Below are 22,702 nucleotides of genomic sequence, written 5' to 3'. Positions count from 1 at the left end.
TGCTGGGAATTGAAACTCAGGACCACTGGAAGAACAGTCAGTGCTCTTAACTGCTGAGCCCCAAGGTAGGCTGAGGTTTTTTGTATACCCCGCCCCCCCTTCTGCTTCAGCAATAGCAGCCTTCTTGCCAGTCTGCAGGTCTCAGTGAGCTCTGACGGAACGTGTGCCACTGTGCACAATGCACACAGCACAGGGCACCGCAAACTCGGTTCAGTGTCAGGACTTTCTGTCAACAAGTGGTCAAGACTTGCAGAAAGCAGACATCGAGTGACAGTGGCTACTTAGCCCCAGAAAGGCGTTAGGCTGGTTTTCTTGATTGGGCAGCCTGGCATTCTTAACAGCCAAGGGCACTGGAGAGGGAACAGGATGGGTGGAGGGTCCGGTACCAAGATTAGAACTTCCTGTGGGCATACATGGGAAGAAGTACCATCCAGCCAGAGGCCAGAAGCCAGTCTAGGAAGAAGGCACCAGAAGGTCTGAGGGTGTCAAAGGTCAGAGTTCAGGGCTTTTATTCTTTTGAGGCAGGGTTTCTCTGTGTAGCTCTGGCTGTCCTGGAACTCACTATGTAGACCACGCTGGCCTTGAACTCACAGAGCTGGGATTAAAGGTGTGCCTGCCACCACCACACATGGCTCAGAGTCCAGGTTTCTGAGACAACCACTTTTGGTAGAAGCCCCAGTCTGCATTCCTTGAGGCCATATTCACATTTGGGAAACAGTACAATACCCTCTGTGCTTTAGAGGGCATGGGGATGTGTGTGATGGCATAACGGACAGGAACAGACGTCATAAGAGGGGTGGACAATCAAGAGGATTTAGGGACAGCCGTGGCCCAGGAACACCCACTCACCCCAGAGCTTGGCGCCCACAGAACAGAAGCTGCTGGGCTGGCAGTGCAAACCTGGTTTTATTGGTCTGACTTCTTCACAGCTCCTCCTCCTGCTCAGGGAACCAGAACCAAGGTCCAGTTAACCCAGGGAGGGGACAAAGGAGAGGGGACAGCTAGAGGGTGTGGGGTGGGCTCTGTTCTTCATAGCAAGAGGTAGAAGGGTCATAGAAAGTTCTTTATTATAGACCTACAAAAAATGAGAGAATTACACATTACTCTCGCTTGTTCAGCTTCTGGTTTCTGTTTTCAAAATGGGGCAGAAGAGAGTGCCAGAGGCGGGAGAGTGGGGGCTGGTGGTTCAGAGGACTGTGCTGATGGGGACTGAGCCTGCGCAGTCTCGCTACAGGCTGGTCCAGGCTCTTCTAGCATCTGGGGGAATAATGACAGGCCCTTGAAGGAGCAGACAGTAGGAGGTGCACAGGATGCCCCCACGCCAGCGGCACCGCTCCTCTGTTGGCCACCCTGGCTGAGGGCTGGCTCTGTAGCACTGGTGGCTTCTAGGTTTGGAGGTCTGCTGCCAAAGGTCGGACCCACGGGGGACAAGACAGGGGTGGGGCAGGAAGGATGACTGCTGAGGGAGTTCTACTAGGCTCCTCCCCAAACAGGCTCCAGCAAGCAAGGGCAGCGATGACTCTTTCCTGTTTATCAGCCAATCAGCTTCTTCAGGAAGGCTTCCAGCTGGTCCTCATCCTTGATGCCCACAAATTTGTCCACCACGTCCCCATTTTTGATGGCCAGCACTGTAGGCACAGCTGATACCTGGGTGAGAGAACCACAGGCCAAATCACTTGGAGGTCAGTGTGTCTCACCCACCTTTCCAAGCCTCTGCGGAGAAAGCTGAAATCACAGACTGTGCCAAAGGAAATGGGGTCTTTGCTGGGTGCGGGGCCTAGAGGCCCACCCATTGGAGCTTCTTCCACTGCAAGCTCCCAGCAGTACCCTCCTCCTCGAACCACATGACTGACTCACTGGCTCGGTGGTTTGGCTGGAATGATGAGATGAAAATAACCAGGGTGTGCGCCACATGCCAGGCTGCTTTCTGAGCCTCGTGGCCTTTCTCTGTATACTGGGCAAGGCATGGTTTACCTTGAATGTTTGGGATAGACATCAGAGTCCCACTGCGGTGGTCAGGGAAGCAAGCTTCAGGGCTGGCTGACCCTGGTGACCCCTTTATTACCCCAAGCCTCAGCTTTCATCAGCAAATGGAGACACTAATAGTACTTTTAAGGACGATAGGAATGCAAACAACACACTCTAAGACACAGCACAGGGTACATGGTACACAGTGGGTGTCGTGAAGCTTGACCCCACGATGACCACTTTGGTGGGCTACAGTTAATGGTATTAATGGTATCGGGGACCAGACTTTCATAGCCCCTTCTTGCATAGCGTGGAAGGGAGACAGCCATATGTGATCTGAGGTTTATTAGGACTGGCAAAAGACGGGAAATGGGCATTCCTGGTCTGTGAGGCCCCATTTCCACAGTTCTGGGGATCCATATAGATTACATGAAATATAGATGAGGCCGCATGTCTGGCATGGTGTGTTGCCCAATGCTTGGTATTTGCTGGCATTTGAGAACCTATATAAACAGAGTAAGATAAACCAGGCTTAATTTACAAACAAGTTAACTACAAAGTAACAAGAGCAATGGACAGAAACCCATCAGGTCTTCCTACAGCCTGAGGGCTGTGGGGGTGAGTCATCTTACAGGCCAGACTGAGATAATATCCAAAGTGGGGCAAAGAGAAGTGAAGGTCACCTTGGCCCATGGTATAGTCCTCACTTGCTAAGTGACAGGCCCTGCAGCCATTCCTAATGGGAAAAGCACAGCATGGAGAAAACAGTCCCTGCTTTTCTTTAGTGCCTCTGGCCCCTTTAAAGATGGTCCTGAAGGTGATGTGGGTGGCCCAGGGTATGTGCCAGCACCATGAACTGGGCTGATCATGAATGTCCCCGTCTCAGCCTCTCTGCTGGCTCTTGTCCTGGTCAGACTCTAGCATGGGTGGTAGCATTAACAGCCCAGCACCAGGCTTGCACTGTCTCCGGGAAAAGGCAGGGAGCAGCAAAACAGGCTCCAGGAAGCGCCACTGGGTGTGTTCCTGCACCATCTAGTGGCTAATGAGTGAACTGCAGCACCCTAAGGCTGGCTCCGCAATTAGAGGACAAGCTCAACCACTTAATTTCCAACTTGGCAGAAACGTTCCGTTGGTGGACATTCCGTCCCCTTAAAATAAACACTCCACTTTTAAGATGTGGTCTGGGATTGAGGGTGTGGCTCAGCGGTAGAGTACTTGTCCACTAGGCATGAGGCCTGGGTTCCATCCAGCACTAAAACAACCCAAAACAAACAGCTTCCCTTTGTCCTGGCACTCTAAGCAGGCCTCTCTTCTCCCTCACTGAGTCAGCTCAGAGTGGATGGAGTCTCCCTCCTGTGAGGTTCTGCTGTGTATGCAAGTCTCTGTGCATGCTAGGACGCAACGATCAGGCTGGTGTTCCTGACAATCAAGGTCTGGTCACTACTGATCAAGCGCTTTCTCAAAAGTCTGAGCAACACACATTGTAAACACGCATGCACACAGCTACAGGCTCCCAGAACAGTTTCTAGTTGGGTATCTGGGCTGTGACAGGAGGCCAAGGTGTTTGCTGCTCCTTAATCAGGAGGCTTGGTGTTTAGAGCATGGTCATTAGAGTCAATGTTCAGGCCCTTGTACGTGGTCTCAGGAAGGTGATGGGTGCCAGGCGGTGGTGGTGCACACCTTTAATCCCAGCCCCTGGGAGGCAGAAGCTGGCGGATCTCTGTGAGTTCAAGGCCAGACTGGTCTACAGAGAGTTCCAGCATAGTCAGGACTGTTACACAGAGAAACCCTGTCTCAAAAAAATACTCCCTACCCCCACCCTCCACCAAAAAGGGAAAGGTGATGGGAACTGAGACAGTTTAGTTTCCCCTCAGTTTTTGACAGGACAACAGGAACCAAGGGCTAGAGAAAGGACATGCTCAACCATGCTGCCTGTCCTGCTCCAAGAAGCCACCTGGGGCCTCCTAGCCCGGAGGAGTCCGTCCGTGGGAATGCTCATGAGGCCTCTGCCCACTGACCCGCAGCATCTCATCTCACCCACTAGCAACACAGCTAAGAAACCATCAAAGGCTAGCACAGTCAAGAGAGACCACAGGAAGCTGGTGACCTCTGTGGCCAGCTGAAGAACACACAGTGGGTGGAGGACTTTTTAGGTGTCACGGGGGATCCTGGGTGCTCTATATGCAAGCTCACACAGAGACTGCTGTCCCTGGGCTGGCTCATTTTCTTTGTTTTCTTGCATACAAGTGTGGTCATTGAGCAACAACCTAACCCTCCTACCCACCTTCTTAAAGATGAGAACACTGAGGTTCAAAGCACCGATTCCAAGAGGACTCAGAGAGGGCAAGTGGGGATTCAAACAGGAAGCAAAGTCTGTTTGGCTTTGCTTCTGCTGGAGAGTGAAGGATCAGAACCAGAGAGAACACAGACCCCAGCATGGTAAAGGCATTTCAGAGAAGTGTTCAAAGACTTCATGCTTTAAATGAGGAAAGTCTTGACTACTAAGAGTTCTTAACCAACAAAAGAGGGTGGGAAGGATGGCTTAGTGGGCAAAGGTACTTGCCACCAAACTTGATGGCCTGAGTTCAGTCCATGGGATTCACATGATAGGAGCAGATAACGGACCCCTGCATGTTACCCTAAAAACGTTTAGATACGGGGCTGGGGAGATGGCTCTGATGCCATGGAAGGATGAAGACCAGAGCTTGTGTCCCCAGCATCCATGTAAACGCTGGGTGGGTATGGTGACCGCCTAAACTCCCAGTGTTTCTGAGGCAGAGTATCTGCCACAATTGGGCTAGCTCAACTGATCAGTGATTAGCTGATCAGTGAGCTCGGTGCTCAATTGAGAGACCCTGCCTCACTGATTAAAGTGGACAGCGAGCAAGAGAGACACCCAACAGCAACTTTAAGTCTGTACAGCACCCACTACACACACATTTGTGTGTATATGCAACCATTCAGGAATGATGAAAATAAGTCCTTCCTGGAACTCTGGGTCATAATCTGTTCTTTATTTCCCTCTTCAGGAAGAAACCCAGGGCTTTCAGCATAGGTGCTCTAGACACATGTTTTACCATTGAGCTGTACCCTCAATCCAAGTCCTCTCTTTGAGGAGTGTCTATAAGTGCTAGGTAGGTGTGTTGTAATTCAGCCTCAGAAGGCAGGGACGGGATCCTGGTAGCAACATGGCTACAAGCTTTAGGTTTGAGAGACCTTGCTTCAATGGATAGGTAGGCGACTCCCAACGTCTAGCACGGGCCTCTGCATGGATGTACATGCATGTGCACACAGGCTCCCACACAAGCAAAATCATGCATTACGCATGATACAAAAAACAGAAAGAAAAAAAGAATCTTCCACTGGGTGGTGGTGCACACCATTAATCCCAGCACTTGGGAGGCAGAGGCAGGAATCTCTGTGAGATTGAGGCCAGCTTGGTCTACATAGTGAGTTCCAGGACATAGCTACTGAGAAACCCTGTCTTGAAAAGAAAAAAAAAAAAAAAAAAAAAGGAATATTCCAGAGGACCAGTGAGGTCACTTGGTGAGTAAAAGTACTTGCCCTGAAGCCTGACAACCTGAAATCAATCACTGAAACCCACATAATGGAGAGAACCAATTTCCAAATACTGTCCTCTGACCTCCACATGTGTCATGGCATGTGGGCCCATGCACACACATATAGTAATGATAAAAAAAAAACAAAAACACAAGCTGGGCGGTGGTGGCACACGCCTTTAACCCCAGCACTCGGGAGGCAGAGGCAGGTGGATCTCTGTAAGTTTGAGGCCAGCCTGGTCTACAGGAGCTAGTTCCAGGACAGGCTCCAAAGCCACAGAAAAACCCTATCTCGAAAAACCAAAACCAAAACAAACAAACAAACAAACAAACAACAACCCAGTCATATTCAAGTGTGAGAGGCACTTATTTCCAAACAAGGTAATTAGAAATGATTAAAATACCATATATTTTAAACCAGTTAATTGTTGTGGGATAATGCTCTTTCACATTGTAAAGATTTGTCACTTGTTTTAGTTTAATAAAATAAGCCAGGCAGGAAGCATAGGCAGGGCGACCAGACTACAAGAATTCTAGGAAGAGGAGAGGCAGAGATGCAGTCACCAGCCAGAGGCAGAGGAAGCAAGATGAGAATGCATTACTGAGAAAAGGTACCAAGCCACGTAGCTAAACACAGACAAGAATTACAGGTTAATTTAAGTTGTAAGAGCTAGTTGGTAATAAGTCTGAGCTAATAAGTCAAACGGTTTATAATTAATATAAGCCTCTATGCATTTCTTTGGGACTGAACAGTTGCAGGCCTGGAAGGGCAGAAACTTCTGTTTATAGTTAATGATTTGTCTACTGGGGCATACATGTTAAAGAGGAAAAACAAAAAGAAAAAGTCAAACCAGGCTGCAGACATGGATCAAAAACCTTTAAACTGGGAGTGATGGTGCATGCCTCTAACCCAGTACTCAGGAAGTGGAGGCAGGAAAATGAGGAGTTCAAGGCCATCCTCTGCCACAGATTGAGGATGGGACCAGTCTGGAACATCCCAGCCCCCATCCCACCTGCCCCATCTCAGAAAAAAAAAAAAAATTAAAGCTTTAAATAAGTGCATCAGATGGTCAGGTTACAGGAGAAGCCAGTGTGTTGGGATCATATGTTCAAGTATAAGGCTGAGAGATGCCTCAGGGGACAGCAGATGGCCCTTTCCTTCCCTACAGCCTCCCCTCCGTCCCCCAGAACTAGCAAGGTCTCACTGGTTGGGAGAGATGGGCAAGTGAAGGCCTTGCACCCACTAAGCTAAGACCATGCAGAACAGGAGTGGGGGTTGTCAGTGAAACCCCAAAAGCCTCAAGACACCCCCCCCCCGTGGGGCAGTGGCAATCAGAGTGGGCATGGAGAAAGCATGAGGGAGTTAGGGGGGCTTGAGGACTTGTAGGAAGCTTCCCAGAGATCTGGGGATCACTTGGAGGCAATCTTCCTTCTTGGACTCTCTTTAGAAAGAACAGGCGTGGGAGAAGGGATGTGATGGCCAGGATGATCCTGTTGGGATTCCTGGGCCCTCAGTGACGCCAGTCCAGGGCCTGACCAAACAAGGAGGCCAAGAGGAGGATGCTGCCCAGATACCCTTCTCTGTAACCAGGGTACTATGTGGATGGTGGGCAGGGGGAGGAGAAGGGTCCCAGAGGACTCCTCACCTTCCTGCCTTGCCAAAGACTGTTCTTACTCACACCATCCCAGGTCTGCTGGAGCACAGGAGTGCTGGGAACTCATCACCTGTGGGAGCCCTGTTGGTGGGAAGTCTGCTTTGTGTCTTACTGGTTCCCAGGCCTTGGCACGTGGTTGGTCTGCAGCCAAAGACACTGAAGCTGACATGGTAGCATCTGGGGGTCCCAGGAGGTAGCCTGGAAGTCTTAGGCTGACCTCTGCCCTGTGTGGTTCCAGTCTTGAGTTTCTATCAGAAGACCCACCCATTCACACTTGGACCTGCTGGGGCCCTGGGTGGTGCACTGAGTAAGCTAGGGAAAGTCAGGGGTGGCTCAAAGGTTGAAGGCCCCCTCTGACCAAGAATTGGTGGGAGGGCTCAGAAACCAGCAACCCCTCCTCCACCCACGCCCTCGAGCGACCTGGGGTATGAAGTTTCCGGGATGGCCTTGCATCATCAGCGGTCATCAGTGGCCCTGTCTTCCCACAATTAATCTCCTCTCCTCTGCCCCAGGCAGTCTTCCTTTGACTAACCACCCCACTCTCTGTTCAGCTCAAGGGATGGGTGACAATTCTCATACTACCCACCCGTTTCCCACCATGGGCTCTGGCCAGAGCATGGGTAACTGTACTTTATAGCTGGTGTGTGCGGGGAAGGTAAGCTAAGTTAACAGAGCCTGGGTGTCTGAATTCTGAGAAAAAAGTCATTGTTCAACCCCCCCCCCCCCAACTTCCTCCAGCCTCGACAGGTTTTCTCTGCGTATCTTTGGATATCCTGGAACTCACTCTGTAAACCAGGCTGGCCTCGAACTCACAGAAATCTACCTGCTTCTGCCTCCGGAGTGCTGGGATAAAAGGTGTGCGCTGCTACCACATCCAGTCAAGAACATTTTTTTCGTTCTTCGAGACAGGGTTTCTCTGTAGCTTTGGAGCCTGTTGTGGAACTAGCTCTTGTAGACCAGGTTGGCCTCGAACTCACAGACATCCACCCGCCTCTGCCTCCTAAGTGCTGGGATTAAAAGCATGTGCCACCACTGCTCAGCTCAGCCAAGAACTTTCTTTGGAGACAAGGTCTTGCTACCTATCCCAGGCTGTCTTACAGCCTGGACTTACAGGCTTCTGCCACCATTCCTGGCTTGCACAAATCCTTCTAAGTATTAAGTATCAATACCTGGCTTCCCCTTTCTTAAAACACTATGAGAGCCAGACCAAACATGCCTGTGAACTGGAGCTGGCCCCCAGGTGACCAGGCGTGACCTCGGCTCTGAGACGGTCATTGTCTGCACAGCTTTCCCAGGACCCCCTGCTCCAGGCTGCTCTGCTTTTCCAGCCGCTGGACCTCCTAGTCCTCGCTCTTCCCCTCACACAGCCACAAAGGGCCTCTCTTCCACAGGATAGTCACCTCCCTGGGTAGGGCCTGTGGCCAGCCCAGCGGCTATTTCCTGAGCCGGGCACACTTCACTCATTACTGCTTTCAGGTTTTGCTCTTGCGTAACCTCCTCGGAAAAGACAGTCCTTGCACAGATGTGATGACACACACCTGGAAGCATTGCACTGGGGGGTGGGGGGGAAGGGAACAGAGGCGGGGGGGGGGGGGGAGACGCCGTGAACAGAGGATCAGAAATGCAAGGTCATTCTTACTTGGTGACATCAAGGCCAACCCGAGCTTCAAAAGAAGTCCCCAGTCCCCACCCTGTTCCCATCTTTCTACAACGCCCACCAGTGTTTGGAAATTTACAGATATTTACTGAGTGTCCCCAAGCCAAAACATTCAACTCTGAAACACTCCAAAAGCCAAAGTGTTATCCGTAACTGCCAAGGCCTCTGTACCGGAGCCTGTACCTGAGAGCAGTAAGCGGGCCGCGGCCCTCAGGCCAAACTCCGCTTGCTGTCCACGTCTGTAAACAGAGCTACTGGAACATGCCACGGCCTTTAGTCTGTCCTGTGACTGGGGACGTAAGGGACAGCTGAGCTGCTGCAGCGGTCACTGCCCTGCAAAGCCTCATGCGTTTGCCCCCTGAGCCTTCAGAGAGTCAAAGTTCTTTTTTAAAAAAGATGTATTTTGCCAGGAGGTGGTGGAACACACCTTTAATCCCAGCACTTGGGAGGCAGAGGCAGGTGAATCTCTGTGAGTTCAAGGCCAGCTTGGTTTGTAGAGTTCCAGGACAACCAGGGCTACACAGAGACCCTGTCTTGAACCCCAACCCTCCCAAAAAGATATATTTGCAAACTTGTTTTGAACTTTGATATTATTTAAATGTTTTTGTTGATTTTATTTATTCACTTAAAAAAAGTGGGTATGGGAATTTTGTCAACAAAGGCCAGAAGAGGATGTTAGATCCTGGGAACTGGATTTACAGACGGTTGTGAGTTGCCATGTGGGTGCTGGGAATTGAACTCATGTCCTCTGGAAGAGCAGTCAGTGCATTTAACCACTGAGTCATCTCTCCAGCCCCTCAACATTCTTTTTTTTCTTTAATATTATTTTATTTTATGTGTATTGGTATTTTGTCTGCATTCATGTCTGCATGAGGATGTCAGATCCCCTGGAACTGTAGTCACAGACAGTTGTGAGCTGCCATGTGGTTTCTGGGAATTAAACCTGGGTCCTCTGGAAGAGCAGCCAGTGCTCTTACCCACCAAGCCATCTCTCCAGTCCCTTCAACATTCTTGAATGCTATTTGGTGAGGTCAGTGTGAGGTCAGTCTGCCTGCCTACATGTCAATGTACCTTGTACATGTAGTACCAGGGGAAAGAGGGGCTGTTGTTATGACTGATTGTGAGCAGCCATGTGGGTGCTTGGAATTGAACCCGGGTCCTCTAGAAGAGTCAGTGCTCTTAACTGATGAGTCATCTCTCCAGTCCCAAGGTCAGTGTTGTCTGCTGCAAGCTACATCTACATTTAACTTTATTTTTATGTGTATTGGTGTGAAGGTGTCATCAGATCACCTGGAATTGGAGTTATAAACAGGTGTGAGCTGCCACGTGGGTACTGGGAATTGAACCTGGGTCCTCTGGAAGAGCAGTCAGTGCTCGTAACCACTGAGCCATCTCTCCAGCTCCGCCAGTCACATCTAGCACCTGACACCGGGACCTGTGCTGGAGCTGAATGCCCACATAAACAAGTCAATTTCTTCCTGTCTTTTTGTTGTTTTTGTACTGAGACCAAGGCTCACTCTGTACCGAGACTGGCCTCGAACTCCTGCCTCTGTCTCTGGATTGCAGGGGTAAACCCTCATTTCTGGTCTCTGTGCTCATTGCTCTCAGCTCTTTCCTTCCCTCGGTGTATCCTTTGCTTACACGTCAGGTCAGAGGCTCTGGAATGTGAACTCTTCCCTGTCCTGGCCACTTCCTCCCAGAATAACCTGCAGTTTCTCTTCTCATACAACTTTTCATAGGTTGCAATGAGCATGTCATTATGTTTTCGCCTGACAAGCCAAGAGATATCTGGGGACAAGGAAGTCCCCTTATCTGTTCCATAATCACTCATGCCAGGCATGTCAGCCAGGGCTCATAAGCAATAGCTGACTGCACATGAGGCGGGTAGCCAGACATGGTGGCACAGTCCTATAATCCCAGCAGCTGAATGGCAGAAGCAGGAGCGTCAGGAGTTCGAGGACAGTGTGGCTATATGAAACCCTATCTCAAAAAATAAACAACAGGAAATGACTAGAGCTTTGGGCTGTGTAACCTGTTTCCGAAGGGTGTCAGAGGATCAACAGGGCCGTGTGTGCAAAGCCCCAAGACCTTCCTCCTAAGAGCATTAGAAGAATACCGGACTGTCCCTTACTGATTATTGGGTGATTCCACACCTCGGCTTCCCTGAGGCTACTCCCTGGCAAATCATGCCAATACATACCTCATACTCGATGGCAAGGTCTGTGTGGTCGTCAATGTCCACCTTGGCCATCACCACCTTCCCATGTTGTTTGGCCACCATCTTCTCTAACCGCGGTCCTAGGATCTTACAGGGGCCACACCACCTCAGAAGGTGAGAAGGGACACAGTCAGTCTTCAGAGTGCTTGCTGCTCCACCTGTCTCCCCAGAGCCTCCCTGGGGCCCACATGGACTTTGATGGCGGAGCTAAAGAGCGTGAAACCCAGGAGCATATACGATGGCCAGTTTTTGTATTGAGACCTCCTCGGCAAATGCAGAGCCTTCAGAGAAGGCAGGCTCTGAGGAAAGGAAGGCCTGTGGCGTTCTTGCAGATGACACAGAGGTAAGAAGCAGAGCCTGGCATGGGGGTGCAGTCCAGTAACTCCCGAACTAGGGAGAGGGGGTCTCAGGGCACGTCTGTGGGGGAGTATCTTGATAAGGTAAACTGAGGTGGGAAGACCCACAGCAGTCGTGGATGGGTGGCGCCAGTCTCCGAGCTAGGATTCTGAATCGTAGAAAAAGGAGACAGTGAGTGTGCAAGACGGCTCAGCGGGCGAGGGCGCTTGCTGCCGGGCCCGACGCTCCAGTTTGTCTTGGGAGCTTACATGGTAGTAAAGAATCCACCTCCAGAAGGCTGTCCCCTGACCTCCACGTGTGCACCATGGCTCCAGCATGCAAGTATGCACACATACAATAAATAATGTTACAAAGGAGGGGGGAGAGCTAGGGAGCCGAGCACAAATATTCACCCCCCTGCTTCTTCATTATGGACACAGGGTGAGCAGCTGCCCCAAGCCCCTGCCACTGTGACTGCTCTGCCAAGATGGACTGCACTGGCGCTGTCAGTCACGACCTTTTCTTCCTTAAGTTTCTTTTGTCGGGGTATTTTATCAAGGCAACGAAAAAACTAAGACAGGAAGAGGAATTTGAGGTTAGCCTGGACTACATAGTGAAGCCGGTCTTGATAGAACAAGCAGAGCCAGGATCACATAAAAGTATTTTTCCTTCTTTCCTTTTTTGTGGGCATGGGGGGTGTTGAGAGACAGGGTCTCACTATGTAGTGAGTCTGGACCTCACTCTGTAGACCAGGCTGGCCTCAAACTCGGAGGTGCATTTGCCTCTGCCTCCCGAGTGTTGGGACATTTTCTTTTTCTTCTTCTTCTTTTTAAGGCAAGGTTTCTCTGGTTTCTTATTCTGTGTCACCTGCTGAGGGTCACACTGCAATGGACACGAGTGGTCCCTCCTTAGCTGGGGAGTGGGAATTCTCCAAGGACAGATGCTGTGCTATCAGCTAGCGTCTCTGTATGTGGTGCCAGAGAGGTGCCTGGCACTAAGTGAACGAACCTGGTCATGTAATCAGCTACCTTGTAGGGGAAAAAAGGGTTACCTCACTGACCATCCTTTTCCGAAGCCCTCCACCATAGCAGGAGGGCAGAATGACTGCCTCCCACAGATCCCTGGCTGTCAGCTCCTGCTTCACCCATTTCTACGAGCTGGCACACACCAGTCATTTCATATATGTAGGAGGTGGAGGCAGGAGAGGGTCAGGTCTGACCTGGGTTACACGGTGAGACCGACTCAACCTGTCATCCTTACCCCCAAACTTCCACTCAGAAATTTCAATCAATGAACAAATCTAAATATCTAAAAAGCCAGTCTGTAAGGCCTTAGGTCAGATGACAAGGACACCCAATGGCCTACCCGAGGCCACTTGGTGAGTCAGAGAAAGGACCAGGCAGAAAACAAAGAACCCGTGAGATGTGTCTAGAAAACTTCCTGATGTTAATTAGACACACCTGTTTCTTCTGGGATGCTTTGTTCTACGGGGTCTGTTGGCTTTTTCAGTTGAACCAGGTCTAAAGGCCTGAAAATGAAGACCAGGCTAAAATGCAGACATTTATATCTCTCTAAAACACACTCCTACGGTACTGAGAAGACACACCTCCTGCCTGCCCCATATACACTTGGGTATGGGGGCACTGATAACGTTTTGCCCAGCCCTCCCCACAGTTTTACTGGGCGAGATGTTAAAACAAAATGATGTTATTCCACACTGAAGAAGACTCTGAGCGTTTCAGGCAGCGAGACACAAGAGATAGGCACAATGCAGCTCTCATCCTGGCCCGCTCTGAAGACTGGCAGCCTGTCTCCTACCACACTGCATGCTTCTTAAGGGCAGGTACTGGGCCTCAAAGTCTTTATAATGAGTTTGTGTGGGAGAAGCATTGAGCATGGCTGAGTCACAGTGGGCATTCAATAAATCCTTGTTCAAGTGAGACCCTGGTTCTCGCTGCCCCCAGTACTCACTGCGCATGGAAATCCACAACGACCGGAGTCTCACTGTTGACAACTCTGTCTTGAAAGTCAGGTCCGTCCTGGACATTAAAGGTCGTTGAGCAGACTCTGGTGGTGTGTAACGTCCTGGCTGGGCTGGCCGTTCCTGGCAGACCACTAGGACTGTACTGTGGGGTCTGCAGGGTTCTAGGGGTGAGGGAAGCCCACCCACCCTGAGGGGGCGTCCTGGGGATGACTGAGGTCAGGAACCTCCTCAGGAGAAGCCGCTGAGCCATCTGTGAGAGAAAGAGGCAGGAAGAGCTGGGATACATAACAGGAAGGCAACACATTTGGAAAATAAGGCATTCCGGAGTACTGAGGTGTCGGGACACGCTAAGCTAGACGCCAAATGCGTGGAAATACTGTAACATTTGATTTCTGAGGGCCAGGACTCGTCATACCTGAATTTGGGAGGCTGAGGCAGGAGGATATAAATCAAGGTCAGTTGGGGCTATATAATAAAACTCTGTCTCTGAAAGCTCCACACAACAACAACATGATATCTAGGTGAGTGAGGAATCACAGAGCAGATGTAAGTGAGAAAGGCAGAGAACGAGGTGGACAACCGAAAAGAAATCAAGACTGAGGTGAAATGAAAAAGGTTGATGGACGCAGGAACAATGTTCAAGTGCATTGCATCACTGGTTCTCCCAGACCAACTCTTTGAAGAAACTGTTTTAACGCCGTCCACATTGAGGGCAACCCAGGTCTCAGGTAGGTTAAGTGACATGACCAAAGCAACCCAGTTTTTAAAGGACAGTTAATTGGAACCCAAGGCCGTCTGGAAAATCTTTACTCCACCGATCGCTCTTTTAAAATGCGTTTCCATGGGACATTAAGGAGGGAAAAGGGAGCTCTCGAAGGTTGAGCAAAGAACCCCAACTACGGAAGGAGGAACTAAGAAGCATAGGAACCAGACATGGGGTACCAAAGAGAAGGGGGGACGTGGGTACAGAGAGACCGAGAGCACAGGACGTGCGGCTGCCGAGATCAGGTCAACCCCTCTCGGGTGCTTCCTCCGCTAGAGGCCAGCAGGCACAGCAGCGCGCCGCCGCCGCCGCCCAGCCCACCCCGTGGGGCTCCTACCTCCAAGCAGCTCGAGCGGAGGGACGCACAGCCCAGCCGGCCTGCCCGTCAAGGGCACTCCTGTTGTCACTTCCTTAGGGGCGGGTCTAGCGTCATTTCCGGGAAAGACTACCCGGACGACCGATCTCCGCAATTTGGGGGCGGCTCGTTGTTTTCCACCAATGAGGATGGCGGAAAAAGGTACGGGCGTGGGGGGCGCGACCGGAAGGAATGGGATCTTGGAGGAGGGACCGGAAGAAGGGTGGGACCAGTGAGAGTGAGGGGGGGAGTGAGGGCGGGGAGGAAGGAGTGGCTTTGGTACAAATCTCGGCGGTCTTGCACCCTTTTGGCACCGCCCACCCCTGGATCGGGCTCAAGGGCTGCCTGGTTGCGTTTTCCTTGTTACCGAGGGAGGAAGCTGTGTTCCTGCAGAGGCTTAGTGTTTAAAGGCTCGGTTGGTAGAGTGCTTGCCTGAAATCTGAGTCCAGTTCTCAGTACCACGTAAACCGGGTGTGATGGCACACATGTACAATCCCAGAACCTCGAGGCAGAGACCGAAGGACTCAAAATCATCCTTGACTACATAAGGAATACTCGCACCCCCCCAACTCTCTCTCTCTCTCTCTCTCTCTCTCTCTCTCTCTCTCTCTCTCTCTCTCTCTCTCTCACACACACACACACACACACACACACACACACACATATCCCTCCGTGGATTCAAGGATTTCTTCTGTGGTCCTTGGCCTTGTCTGCCCAGCATAATGGTCATGAGCAAGTCACTGGTAGTGTTTCTAAACCCTCGAGGAGTGTAAGTGGGCTTGCCTTTGAGACCCAAGGTGAAGCTTGGGCCTGGGGCTTTCCTTTCATGCCCACTGACATGAGTAACTGAGGTCTAAATACCTTATTTCTGCATATTACAACTCGAAGGGGTTAACTCTCCCACTCTCACTACTAAGAAGGGCAAAACAGGTGTCTCTCCCAACAAAGGGCTATTTATCTACAATACCCTTCCATTCAGGGATGAGGGAGAGAACAAACATGGGACCTAAGCCAGCCTCACAGTGTCTCAAGGCCAAACCCAGCAGCCCTCTTCTGAGTCATGTCCAGACTTGCCCAAGCTTATGCAAGTATGTCCAAAAGGGATAAGACTAAATCTCAGTCAATTCAAAGTATACTAGTGTAACTGCTGCTTGCTTAATCAATTATGTATGAGGTGACCTCACTGTCCCTAAAACACCCCTTAGCTGTGCTTAAAAGGAGCCTGCATGCTCCTCTTGGGTCGTCACCATTTTGCACAGGTGAACAGTCCCACATATGCTGGTATAATAAATGCTCGTTGCTCTTACATACTGTTTGAGTCTGGGGTCTCCCTTCAGCGTTTCCTCCGATCTTAAGTATTCTAGCCCCTTATGGTTCTGGGAGCACACTGCCAGACCAGGTCTTCCACACCTTTGCTTACTTTGAACTTTGTCTCTCAGTAGTCAGAACACCTGCCACCATGTCTTCTCTGAATAGTTTTGCTTCCTTCCCTCTAGTGCTTGCTTTGTAACTCTTCATAACACATTACAGTGTCTACTCTACCAGGTCTGTGCTTTCTGAGAGGAGAAATTTGTGGTTGTCTCTCATTTGCATATATGTAGTGCCAACCTGGTACAGTACCCGACCCAGAGAGGCTAGTAGATGCTTACCGTTCAGTAGATTCTTACTAAATTGAGAATCTCTGCATGTCTCAATGTTTTTTTTTTTTTTTTTTAAAGACAGAATTTTTTGCTGGGCAGTGGTGGCGCACAACTTTAATCCCAGCACTAGAGGGTCAGAGGCAGGCGGATTTCTGTGAGTTCAAGGCCAGCCTGGGCTACAAGAGCTAGTTCCAGGACAGGCTCCAAAGCTACAGAGAAACTCTGCCAAGGGGAAAAAAAAAAGACAGGATTTTTCTGTGTTGTACAGGTAGCACAGAGGTCACCAGGCTGTTAGCCATCTCCACTCCAGCCTTCTAGGTGGAAAAGAGGCTATACATCTCTCCCTTTGAAGACACAACCCCGAGTTAACATTTCTGGCTCCCACAGTGATTATCTCTGTGTGTAAGAACCTCTGTGCCCCTTACACATCAGGATCTGTCTCTATTACTTGCCTCACATTCTGACATCATAGGAAGTCCCCAGTGACTCTAGGAAGTGCAACTGTTAGGGACTACAGATCTTCAGACCCTGTATTTTCTATGACCACTTGCTTGCCAGAGTAAACTGTTTTCCTGTGCTTGCAGCTGCTCTGGCCATGAGACCCTCAAGAGTTCCTGATGGCAGGGGAGTGGTTTCTGGTGGACTTGCAGCTGAAAACTCCCGAGGGCCAGGGTGTGGCCATTAGTCAAGGAGAGTCCTATATAAGCTGCCCTGGAACATAATAAAAGGGGCATTCTTGTTTTAAGGATGACCTGTGTCTGCCTCTGTGTGTGTGTGTGTGTGTGTGTGTGTGTGTGTTTCAATCTCTAGCCCCTTGCCCTACTTGTGAACCATCCCATAGTGCAGGTGTTACACTACAGGTGGAGGTCTGTCCCGCGCTACCGTCTCGCCAGCAAGAACCACGCGGTACACATAGGATACTTCTGCAGTAAAGCTTTAATGCCCCTTGGGAGAGCGGGCATCAGCCAACATGGCGGAGACCCAGATAAGATGGAACCCATCCCTTATATAGGAAACAGACCCTGCTTTGGACGTGTCACTCTTTGATTGGTTCACTGCCCATTATCCCAGATGATGCCTCGGGAGTAGGCAGGGACGCAGCGGTAGAGAGTTACCAAGCACGTGCGCTGGGATTAAAGGCGTGTGCTACATCACCTTGAACTCACAGAGATCTGCTTGTCTCTGCCTCCCAGGCATTGGGACCAAAGGCGTATGCTACCACGCCTTGAGGTCACAGAGGTCAATCTGCCTCTGCCGCCCAGGCATCAGGACTAAAGGCGTGTACCGCCACACCTTGGGGTCACAGAGGTCAATCTCTACCTTTGTTCCTAGAAGCAATGGAGAATGTGGTCCGGCCCTCCACAGAAGTCCCCAGCGAGATCAGGAACTAGGGATCCCTGAGAGATCGCCCTCGGGAATGGTGAAGGTGAATTGAAGATGGGTATGTGTCTATGTGTTTTTTATTCCCCAGACCCTTGCCCGATAGTGGTTCCAGGTGGTGAAGATACCATAGGAGACACCGCTGAGATGGGGAACTAGGGGCGCTCTGAGGAATGCCCTCCAGAAGATTGGCTAGCAGAGAAGTAATAAAGAAAAGACAAGAGGATGAATTGAGGATGAGGGCGGACTTTTTCAAGTCCGCTCTGGTGGTAAAGATCATAAAAATAAGCCACATAAAGATGGAGTGTGCACCAGGAATCTGGATTATGAATATTATTGTGTTTTCTTTTTTAACTGGAAAGAGACATTTGATTTTTGGGTACTGCTAAGAAAGGTATCTTGATTTCAAAACATAGGTTGAAGGATTTGTTGCTTTGGACAAGAAGTTCTGCTTTTGTTTCCCCAGAAGATGAAAACCTGTGGAATCATTCCAGACTAATGTGTTTTGATGGACCAAGACCCTCCCTCCCCGAAAGGTCACTGTGAACACCCCCCAAAATACTTCGCCCAACTAACAGCAGGAAGCAGTTTGGAGAGAACTATTCCCAAATTCCCTAAATTGTTGCTTGCTGAAGTTTGTGGGGTCCAGGAGCAGCTTGGGGAATCCGTTGGGAAGCAGGAGGATGTCTGGGACAAAGAGTCCCTGACGTCATGTGGAGGAGATCCAGAGGGGGAAAAAAAGCCCCATTTGGATTCCTGAACGGCTTGTGCATCCTATGGACAGTTCTCCTGACCATCAGCCCTGGCCAACAGCTGTTGGGTGAATGAGACACCTGCCACTGTGGTCTGGGTTCCAGGCTTGGTACCTATCCCAGTGAATCAGCTGGTGCTGAGCCATCCCTGCTGAGACTTTGGGATCACTGTGGCTGTAGTGGCCACTATTGTCACCACTGCAGCCTCTGCAGCAGGGAAAATGCCATCAGCCAGACTGCTGCTGTGGCTATCTTGTACAGTGACTATATCATTCATGTGGAAATGAGCATGCTATATAAGCTGCACTGGAACACAATAAAGGGGGCATTCTTGTTTCAAGGACGACCCCTGTCTCTTTGTGTGTTTCAATCTCTAACCCCTTGCCAGACTTGCAAACCGTTCTGTAGTGCAAACCTACATGCAGCAGTGGCCCAAATTGAGTCTTCTAACTTCAATCTATTTCCCTCACCACATTCCATGGCTCCATTGTACCGTTCCAAAGCCATCATCATGCTCCCATCCTGCTCATTTTGGCCACATCCTGTTATTATTTGTCCTCTGTCCAATTGGCAGGTCCCAGTGCCAGGCAGGGCTTTGCCTCTACGATAGGTAGACTGAGGGAAACAAGTCTCTTGCCCTAGCCAGCTACTGTTATGCCAACCTTCCACTTAGTAGAGTCTTTTGCCCACCGAAGGCAGAAGCCTAGGTCAGGTATGGGCAGACCCCATAAATGGTCACTCTACCTTGTCTGATCTCTTGTCTTAATGTCTGTCCTCATTCAGGATGACAACCCATGGCGGGGTGGGGGGGATACCCAGACTCCCCCCTCTCCCGGGCTCCTGAGGTCAGCCTCCCTTGCTGCAGCTGTTGCTGATAATGCCAGGCACCATCTGGCAGGGGCGTTCTTGCCCCACCTACTTCCATATCTGCTTTTCTCTGTCTCTAGCACTTTCTCTTCCCCAGCCACCTACCCATCCTATTCAGCATTTTCAGAGCCGTTTCTTGAGAGCCAATTTCCTTGCTTGATTTGCATTCTAAATTCTAAAGCAGGTCCAGTCCTGTTCATGCCTATTCTATAATCACCTTACCTCTGTTGGCCCAGGCTTCTCATCTGAGAAATGACAGCAATATGCCCTCTGCAAAGAGAAGTCGTGAGTGGGGTGGTGGTGGCCCATGCCTTTAATCCGAGCACTTGAGAGGCAAAGGCAGGTGGGCCTCTGAGTTTGAGATCAGTCTGGTCTACAGAGCAAGTTCCAGGACAGCCAGGGCTACACAGAGAAACCCTGTCTCAAAAAACCTGTGGGAAGGACAGGATATGGGTGCTGGCATGACGTCAGTTCCTTTTCCTCCAGCAGGTAGACTACCCTTGACACAGGGTGAGCTCCCAGAAGATTGCCAACCAGCCCCTCAGGTACTTGGTGGTAGGTACCTGGAGCTGGTGAATCTTTCAGTCAGATTCAGGGTACAAACCTGAAGCAGAGGGAAGGGAATCAGGACGGGTAGCCTTGGCTTTTAGATTATAAATTATGAGCATTGGTGTGAACAGCATTATGGTCAGTTTAAAAACTGTTTTTTTAGATTTACTGTTTATTTGTATGTATGAGTGTTTAGCCTGCATGACTGTATGGGCATCACATGTCTGCCTGATGCCTGCAGAGGTCAGAAGAAAGTGTTGGGTCTTATCAAGTTCATGGCCAATCTGGGCTACCTGAGACCTTGTCTCATACAAAATAAAACAACAAAACAGAGTAGGGTTGAAAATGCCAGAACATTCCAGGTGTCAGCATTGGTGCTTTGTGCAGCCTTTGTATGTATGTGTACACTGCTGTGTGACCAAAAACACTCTTTCAGAGATGGTCTTGTGAACTTAGCCTCCCGAATGCTAAGGTGACATTCTTGGTTTTATTTTTATTTTTATTTATTTATTTATTTTGTCTTTTTGTCTTGTCTTGTTTTGTTTTCTAGACAGGGTTTCTCTGTGTAGCCTTGGCTGTCCTGGAACTCACTTTGCAGACCAGGCTGGCCTTGAACTCCAGATCCACCTGCCTCTTCCTCCTGAGTGCTAGGATTAAAGCCATGCACCACCACCTTCTGGCCAGGTAACAGCCTTTAAATGCTTCTTTTACTGTGAGTTCGGTCAAAGGGTTTGAAATGTGCGAATACGCTGAACTGTTCGCGTATAAATGGCTAGCATGGTTGTCAGACTCTTGCACATTTAACTCATCACATCCTGACGCTCACTCTCTGAAGCAGGAACATTTGAAGCCACAGCCTTCATCTTAGAGGAAGACACGGAGGCACACAGAAATCAAGAGGCTTCTTGGGACGCACAGTGAACAGGGGGTGGCATCTTAATGGGGCTCTTCCACCCCCAGCAGAATCTGCCTTGGCTCTAGGGTACTGCCTCCTCTCCCAACCCCCAGAGAATTGCCAGCCAACCAGCATAGGTCATCTGAGGCCAAGCCAGGGAGGGTGCTTGGCAGCATGCCTTAAGCAAAACTTCCACACGATGGCACTGTGGTACTCACAATTTCCACTTGGAGAAGCTGGCAGTCCAGGGCGCAGGCTCCTTAAACCCTGCAGGGCTGGACTGCGGAGGACAGGGCTGCAGGACAGTCGCAGTTCAGCGATTGGGACACTGGAGATGTCAGAGTATGAAGGAGGCACCTTCAGAAAATGAAATAAGCAAACAAAAGTCTGGGGTGGCAGGCCACACCCACAGGGGTACCCCTAGAGAGGTCATTTGGTTTTTGTCTTTTACTTTGTTTTTTGAGACAGAGGTCTCCCTATGTAGTTTTTGCTGGCCTGGAACTCTCTATGTAGACAACACTGGTCTTGAACTCACAGACATCTATTTGCCTCTGGAGTGAAGGAATCAAAGATGAGTGCATCTCCTGGCCCAATTTCCATCTTGTTGGTAACCTCTGATGTTTCTAGCACCATTGCAGAACAACCTAGTCCAGTCTCATGCCAGCTGTGACTCCTGCACTGTCCTGTTTCCAGCTATTGCACCATGTCCTGTCCAGTACCGAGCATGACAGAGGTGGCCTGGGCAGCAGGAGAATTCCAGGTTCAGGCTGCTGGTGTGTCCCTGGGGGTCAGGGCTGATGGCTGCAGGGATTCGTCAGGGCAAGGCAAACCTGCAGCTGTGAGAAGAGGATGCAGGCTCCTTCCTCTTTGCCAAATCTTGCCTAGCTTGCTCCTCCTCTCTGGTCCTTCGACAGGAGGCAGCTGCGGGCAGAGGAGGGCCATGCTGGAGAATGGGAGCCACTTCCACGCAGGGCTCTTTTCTTCCTCTGCCTTAGGAAGTGACTCGGGCCACCTCGGGCCACCTCGGCAAGCTTTGAATAGCTAGGGGCAGTCTGTGGTTCTCACCTCAGGCTTCCTGTCCAGGCACATTACCTGATTTAATTCTTGTTGTTTTTGTTTGGGACAGGGTCCTTCTGCCTCTGTCCCCCAAGTATGGAGATTACAGACGTGCGCTGCCACCCCCAGCTTAACTCATCATATCTCAGAGGAAGCGAGGTGCTGTTGTCAGTAACATTTTACAGAGGAGCGAAACTGAAGGCTGAGAGAACCTGGAGTCAGAATGGAAACTCAAACTCAGATATCCCCCAAAGGTTGTGCCTAACAGTTCAGCTCTATGCATCTTTAAATATCTAAAATAAGAGGTAACATGGCCAGAAGGGCGTGTTAGTATACAGCAGCCTAGCACTCAGGAGGCTGAGGCAGAAGGATTGAAATAAGAAAACGCCAGCCTGTGGCACATAGCAAACCCCTGTCTCAAAAAGAGGTGTTTTGTTGTTGTTGTTTGTTTTATTTTCCTCAAGGGACCAGCTTCCTGTCTGGAGAGATGACTGGCACTCTGTTCAAAGGAACTGCTGGCCAATAAGGTCATTTGGCTTCTATTCTGGAGTCTGAGGTTTGGTGAGCAGTGTCCATCCCACAGTGAGGAAGGCAGAGAACCCACCAAGAGCAAAATGAGGCTTTTTATCTTTATTTGGTATTAACTTTGAGACAGAGTCTCATGTGGCCCATGCTGGCTTCAAATAGGCTGTATAGTGGAGGATGACTTTGAACTTCTGGTCCCAACAAGCCTGGCTTATGTGGGGCTGGGATCTCCTGCACCTCAAGCCGGCACGCTTATGAACTAAGTCACATCCCTAATCCTTATTTTTATCACTAATTTTATAAATCTTTTTGAGAAAGGGTCTTGCTCTGTAGTCCAGGATAGCCTCGAACTTGTGATCTTTATGCTCAGTCTTCCATTTGCTGAGATCACAGGAGACACACACACATGGTGGGGGGCAAGATGGGGGAGACAGAGATGGAGAGACTGAAATTTGGGTAGTACTTGGTAATTGCAGGGACTCTCTGTTCCACACAGTACCCACTAGATCAGTGGATCTCAACCTTCCTACTTGCTGGGATCC

At 50.1% G+C, this 22,702-nt stretch overlaps 2 protein-coding genes across 8 annotated transcripts; one reads left to right on the top strand and one right to left on the bottom strand.

Annotated features, from left to right (window-relative positions):
• Positions 1–887: 887 nt before the first annotated feature.
• On the bottom strand, positions 888–14,618 carry Txn2 (thioredoxin 2). Of its 2 annotated transcripts, XM_087899035.1 has the most exons (5): positions 14,479–14,618; positions 13,366–13,628; positions 11,041–11,164; positions 1,529–1,647; positions 888–1,077 (listed from the first exon to the last, which is right to left on the bottom strand). In XM_087899035.1, the coding sequence occupies exons 2-4, from the start codon at positions 13,626–13,628 to the stop codon at positions 1,534–1,536; spliced, it is 501 nt and encodes a 166-aa protein (XP_087755161.1). In that variant the 5' UTR covers positions 14,479–14,618; the 3' UTR covers positions 888–1,077; positions 1,529–1,533. The 2 variants fall into 2 exon arrangements, with proteins under 2 accessions (XP_087755161.1, XP_087755159.1); XM_087899033.1 differs by having other exon boundaries at positions 888–1,647.
• LOC146890942 (uncharacterized) lies at positions 13,065–18,614 on the top strand. 6 transcript variants are annotated; one of them, XR_015735643.1, is made up of 3 exons: positions 13,065–13,237; positions 17,472–17,577; positions 17,933–18,614. XR_015735643.1 is itself a non-coding variant. In XM_087899039.1 (3 exons), exons 1-2 carry the CDS (start codon positions 14,312–14,314, stop codon positions 17,569–17,571), a joined length of 447 nt encoding a protein of 148 aa, XP_087755165.1. In that variant the 5' UTR covers positions 13,626–14,311; the 3' UTR covers positions 17,572–17,577; positions 17,983–18,614. The 6 variants fall into 6 exon arrangements, 4 of the variants coding, with proteins under 4 accessions (XP_087755165.1, XP_087755164.1, XP_087755163.1 ...); XR_015735642.1 differs by having other exon boundaries at positions 13,070–13,237; positions 17,469–17,577; XM_087899039.1 differs by lacking the exon at positions 13,065–13,237 and adding an exon at positions 13,626–14,658 and having other exon boundaries at positions 17,983–18,614.
• The last annotated feature ends 4,088 nt before the right edge of the window (positions 18,615–22,702 follow it).

This window comes from Myodes glareolus, chromosome 19 (assembly GCF_982192425.1).
Source record: "Myodes glareolus chromosome 19, mMyoGla1.1, whole genome shotgun sequence".
NCBI classification, from domain to species: domain Eukaryota; kingdom Metazoa; phylum Chordata; class Mammalia; order Rodentia; family Cricetidae; genus Myodes; species Myodes glareolus.
The sequence above is the reverse complement of the archived record's forward strand: the minus strand, read 5'-3'. Positions and strand labels throughout refer to the sequence as shown.